The sequence below is a fragment of the Entelurus aequoreus genome, linkage group LG25 (assembly GCF_033978785.1).
Source record: "Entelurus aequoreus isolate RoL-2023_Sb linkage group LG25, RoL_Eaeq_v1.1, whole genome shotgun sequence".
Classification (NCBI taxonomy): domain Eukaryota; kingdom Metazoa; phylum Chordata; class Actinopteri; order Syngnathiformes; family Syngnathidae; genus Entelurus; species Entelurus aequoreus.
In genome coordinates, this window is record NC_084755.1 from 37,838,317 (window position 1) to 37,844,760 (window position 6,444).

The window sequence follows — 6,444 nt, forward strand, 5'->3', positions numbered from 1 at the left end:
ACATTGATTCCTTTTTAATGGTCCGCATTTTTAAACATTTATTCCTTTTTAATGGTCCACATTTTGAAACATTGATTCCTTTTTAATCGTCCACATTTTGAAACATTGATTTCTTTTTTTAATCGTCCGCATTTCAAACCATTAATTCCTTTTTATCGTCTGCAATTTAAACATTGATTCCTTTTTAATGGTACGCATTTTTAAACATTTATTCCTTTTTAATGGTCCACATTTTGAAACATTGATTCCTTTTTAATCGTCCACATTTTGAAACATTGATTTCTTTTTTTAATCGTCCGCATTTCAAACCATTAATTCCTTTTTATCGTCTGCAATTTAAACATTGATTCCTTTTTAATGGTCCGCATTTTTAACCATTGATTCTTTTTAATGGTCCACATTTTTAAACATTGTTTCCTTTTTTTATCGTCCACATTTTTAACCATTGATTCCTTTTTAATCGTCATTACAAAAAGGATTAATTTGAAAATCCATGTTTTTTGACACTCCTAACAAAAGGATGCTGACTTTACCTGCTTTTCTGCTCTACCAGGAAATGACAGCATTCCTACGTCAAGTGCGTTCCCCTCCGACCTCCTTCGTCCAGACGGTGGCGTCCCTCTGCCTGGCCGCCATGGCGCTGCTGTCCTCCTACTGGTGTGTGGGCAGGCAGAAGGTGCCCAAGCCGCTGTGTTCGCCCGTCAAGCACAACAAATGCATCCCCGTCCCCGGCGTGTCCAACTCCTCCAGCATCCAGTTCTCCTGGGAGACCGGAGACGACCGCTTCGTCTTCCCCACCTTCCACACCGGCCTCTTCCTCATCTGCGAGGAGAACATCTACACGGACGCTTGGGGTGAGGGATCAGAATCCGTTTAACAGCATTGATTTTGAATCGAGAATCGTTTTGAATCGAGAATCGATTCTGAATCGAATCTTCACTTCCATAAATTTAATTGAATCGTGTGGTGCCCAAAGATTCCCAGCCCTACAAATAGGGGTGTGAATCTTGGGGCACCGAACGATTCAAACCGATTCCGATTCCTGGGGTGACGATTCAATTCAAAATCGATTCAACATGACTTTTGATTCAAACCGATTCTCGCAATGTTTTATTGTAGGGCTGTGAATCTTTTGGTACTGAACGATTCAAAGCGATTCCAATTCCTTAGGTGATGATTCGATTCAGAATCGATTCAACCGTATTGATTTGAATCGAGAATCGGTTTGAATCGAGAATCGATTCTGAATCAAATCTTTACCCCCACGAATTGAATCGAATCGTGTGATGCCCAAAGATTCACAGCCCTACAATTTAATAGGGGTGTCAATCTTTGAGCACCGAACGATTCAGACCGATTCCCGGGGTGACTATTCGGATCAGAATCGATTCAACAGTATTGGTTTTGAATTGAGAACCGTTTTGAATCGCGACTCGATTCTGAATCGAATCTTCACCCCCATAAATTGAATCGAATCGTGTGGTGCTCAAAGATCCACAGCCCTACTAATAGGGGTGTAAATCTCTTGGCACCGAACGATTTGAAGCGATTCTGATTCCTGAGGTAACGATTTGATTCAGAAACGATTGAACTGTATTGATTGTGAATGGAAAATCGTTTTGAATCAAGAATCGATTACAAAGCGAATCATAACCCCCACGAATTGAATCGAATCGTGTGTTACCCTGAATCTTTGGGCACCAAACGGTTCAAACCGATTCCGATTCCTGGGGTGACCATTCAATTCAGAATCGATTCAACACGACTTTTGATTCAAAGCGATTCTCGCAATGTTTTATTATAGGGCTGTGAATCTTTCAAACGATTCAAACCGATTGCAATTCCTGCGGTGACTATTCGATTCGGAATCGATTCAACAATATTGATTTTGAATCGAGAATCGTTTGAAATTGAGAATCGATTCTGAAATGAAACCGATTCTCGCAATGTATTATTTGTAGGGCTGGGAATCTTTGGGCACCGAACGATTTAAACCGATTCCCGAGATTTATGTGAATTTTTATGGTAAAAATTGCTTCAAACGTTGTCGTCTAACCTTTTGGAACGGCTTACCAACAAAAACGGAGTCACTGTGTGAGAATATCCTCACTATGATAAATGACAATCATCAGTGATGCTTTTCTCGTGTACCTAATAAACTGTCCAGTCTGCGGAGGTCAAAGTTGCTCTGAAAGGCAAACGGAGGAAAGGAATAAATGAGATATGATTGGATTTATTATTAATACGGGAAGCCGTTAGCGTCGTAATTGCGGGATTGGAGAGGCAGTGTTGACGTGTGTGTAGCGGAGCGTTTACTCCCAAGGTGAGGCAAACAGGAAGTGAAGTCAACAAACGGGGTCGGAGAGGGAGTGGAAATCCAAGGTGATAATACGGACTGAGCTCCCAGACGCTGTTCACTGGAATGTGTGTGTGTCTGTATACGTGTGTGTGTGTGTGTGTGTGTGTGTGTGTGTGTGTGTGTGTGTGTGTGTGTGTGTGTGTGTGTGTGTGTGTGTGTGTGTGTGTGTGTGTGTGTGTGTGTGTGTGTGTGTGTGTGTGTGTGTGTGTGTGTGTGTGTGTGTGTGTGTGTGTGTGTGTGTGCGTGTGTGTGTGTTCTTGTATTTCTACCGTTCTTGAGACATCAACAAAGAAAAGTACCGTCCATATGAGGAGAGCAAGTTAGGACACAAATCATGGTAATTTAAAATGTCTAAAGAATAGTGAACAACAGGCTGAATAAGTGTACGTTATATGAGGCATAAATAACCAACTGAGAACGTGCCTGGTATATTAACGTAACATATTATGGTAAGAGTCATTCAAATAACTATAACATATAGAACATGCTATACGTTTACCAAACAATCTGTCACTCCTAATCGCTAAATCCCATGAAATCTTATACGTCTAGTCCAGGGGTTGGCAACCTTTACCACTCAAAGAGCCATTTTGGCAAGTTTCACAAATTAAAGAAAATAATGGGAGCCACAAAAAAATGTTTTGAATTTAAAATGAAAAACAACGCATACAAAGCTTAAATTGCTTTGTGCTATGTTAACCAGGGGTCTCAGACACACGCACCGGCACGCAACTTAATATGGAGATTTGATGTTAGTGCGGCCCGCAAGTTTTGAATGAATGGCGCTTGATAGCGTCATTCTTTCCAACCCTCTCATTATTTCCGGGAGACTCACGAATATCAGGACGTGCTGGCACTGCTTTTAGCGCCCTCTACAGCCTGCCCAAACAATGTACCTGCTCGACCACATGTAGAATGCAGCTTCAGCTTGCTCACGTAAGTGACAGCAAGGCGTACTAGTTCAACAGCCACACAGCTTACACTGACGGTAGTCGTACAAAAACAACTTTAACACTCTTACGTTACAAATATGCGCCACACTTTGAACCCACACCAAAAAACAATGACAAACACATTTCTGGAGAACATCTGCACTGTAACACAACATAAACACAACACAACAAATACCTAGAATCCCATGCAGCCCTAACTCTTCCGCTCAACCGACGCACGGAGGGGGGGAGGGTTGATGTGTGGGGGGTTTGGTGGTAGCGGGGGTGTATAATCTAGACCGGAAGAGTTAGGGCTGCATGGGATTCTGGGTATTGGTTGTGTTGTGTTTATGTTGTGTTACGGTGCGGATGTTCTCCAGAAATGTGTTTTTCATTCTTTTTTGGTGTGGGTTCACAGTGTGGCGCATATTTGTAACGTAACAGTGTTAAAGTTGTTTTATACAGCTACTGTCAGTGTAAGCTGTGTGGCTGATTAGTAAGTATGCTTTGCTGTCTCCTACGTGTGCAAGTAAAAGCTACATACAACATGTGGCCGGGCTGGCACGCTGTTTGTAAATGCTGTAGAGGACAATTAATGCAGTGCCATTAGGGCACGCCCTTAATTTAGTAATTAGAGTGAAAATAGGATTATATTTGCCCTGGGAGTTTTCTAGGAGAGGCACTGAGATCCATAAGTCTCCTGGGAAAATCGTGGGTCGGCAAGTATGCAGCTGAGCCGCATCAGAGTGGTCAAAGAGCCGCATGCGGCTCCGGAGCCGCGGGTTGCCGACCCCTGGTCTAGTCTCTTACGCGAATGAGCTAAATAATATTATTTGATATTTTACGCTAATGTGTTAATAATTTCACACATAAGTCGCTCCTGAGTATAAGTCGCACCCCCGGCCAAACTATGAAAAAAAAACTGCGACTTATAGTCCGAAAAATACGGTACATATTCCGTACAATTGACCACTAAATGGTGACACCCCAATAAGTTTTTCAACTTGTTTAAGTCGGGGTTCCACGTAAATCAATTCATGGTCAACATATGAAATAACAAGTGTGTGTAAAAATTTGAAGTGCTCCCCCTCTGACCAAAGTATGTAACAACACGTCTGTTTAAGAAATTGAACTGCGCCCCCTTTGGCCAAAATATATGCAACATTTTTTAAAATAAATATGTATATAGAGACATACTGTAATAACTTGAAGTTAATAATGAAGATTAAAAACCAATTGCAAAAAATAAATAAAAGCGTACCTTTTTTATATTTGCATAGTATGTATATAGTATTAATGTTGTAAATACAAATATTTATATATCTAGAAAGGGTGGTCCTAAAGAGGTAGGCATTTTTCAGAGGTCTCAAGAAGGTAAGAAATACAAGTGTGTGTGTGTGTGCGCGCTTAGCCCTAAGGGGATTAACTTAAGTGTGTGTTCCGCTTGCGGAGATTTAGTCTTCAGCAGTATGGCTCAATCATGGCACAGGAGTGTGCAGAGCAAAAGGTCAACAGGATGGACAAACAGCGGCTGTGTGAATATGAGCTGATTTACAAGCGACGTTTGAGCGATACGCGCGTGATGAGTTAAAGACGCAATGACTCCAGCTAGTGGCCAAAATATTAGGTACACCTGCGGGGTTATTAGTGAGATCCAAAAAAAAGAGGCTTTGACAAAGTATTCAGTATTAGGAAGTATTATTTGAATATGTTTATTATTGTGTGAATGCTCCAAAGCTTGGTTTTCTACACCAAAATTCATCTATTTATTAAACTTCTTCAAGTTCTTCTTCTCCAGATTTTGGCACGCTCTACCTTCCACATTGTTCACCCGATTCAAACCGTTCCAACTTCAAACTGTTCAGCCTGTTCGGGAATAGCGGGCTTTCCCTTCAAAAATTCCAAAAATTCCCAGATTTCCCAGAATTCTAGGTTTTCCGGGACATTTTTCCCATTCAAAATGAATTGGCCATTTTTCAAACTTTCACCATTTCCACATTTTTCAACCGATTCGAACCATTCCACCTTCAACACATTCCACTCATCCTGGAAATTCTAACTACTTTCTTGCCAAGTTAAAAAAATTTCCAGGATTTTCCATAATTCCTGGTTTTCCAAAGCACTATTTCCACCCTTTTTTCTGGCGACTACTCCTTCCACATTGTTCAACGCATTTAAACCGTTCCATCGTCAAAACATTCCTCTTAATCGGGACAAAAAAAACAACGTTGTTTTTTAACAGGAAACATTCCCGGTTTTCCTGAAATTCCAAGAATTCCGTAATACCATTTCTCAATTCAACAAGTTACTTCTTCAACATTACTCGACCGATTTGAAAAATTCCAACACCAACCATTTCAACTCATTCAGACCATTCAAGTTTTTTACCATTTTCAAAAAAAATCCCCGCTTTTCCCGAAATTCCCAAATTTTTGAGAAATTCCCATTGAAATCAATGGGACATTCTTCAAAGTTCCACAATTACCACATTTTTCATCTGATTCAAACTGTTCCAACTTCAAAATATTCAGCCTGTTTGGGAAATGAGTGCTCTACTTCAACAATTCTAAAAAAAATTCCAGGATTTCAGTTCAACTTCAGCATTGGAGCATTCACACGCAATTCATTCAAGAATTGCCTCATCTGGTTGTAGTTAATTCACTTCTCTCTGGCTCACAGCCAAGGCGGACGCAATAAAGTTCTATTCTGTTCTAATGAACTGCTCCACACTAATACGAGTGTTTTTATTTTCCATTTGTGTTTTTGTTTGAGGTCAAACACAATCTTTTGGGCATGGAAACTTTTTTGTTGGGATTACAAAAAAACATTTTTTACATGAGAATGAACATAATAAAAAGAAAAAAACCTAAGTAAAAACCATTGCCTTTATACAGTAAATTCCGTAACTTACAATCAAGTGTAAAAATAAGTTAGCGTTAACTTTTTTTCCCACTCTTTACTCTGTAAGAAAAATGAAAAAAAGCTAAAAACAAATATCAATTGTCAGCTGTGTATTATAAGTGACTAAGTATTTTATTAATTATTAGTTAGAATAGTTCAGCTTTATCTCGTTGCATGTCGATTTTTTTGCTCTTTTTCTTACATTTTTACGATTATTTTTTTTCCATTATTGATGACAGTAAAAACAATAAA

At 39.8% G+C, this 6,444-nt stretch overlaps 1 protein-coding gene across 1 annotated transcript in view; it reads left to right on the forward strand.

Annotated features, from left to right (window-relative positions):
- The first annotated feature begins 520 nt into the window (after positions 1–520).
- Positions 521–6,444, forward strand: part of LOC133642467 (germ cell-specific gene 1-like protein) — a 21,106-nt gene continuing 15,182 nt past the window's right edge. The window contains exon 1 of the mRNA XM_062036657.1: positions 521–854. Coding sequence (XP_061892641.1) covers positions 521–854 — 334 coding nt within the window. The remainder of the gene's footprint in view (positions 855–6,444) is intronic.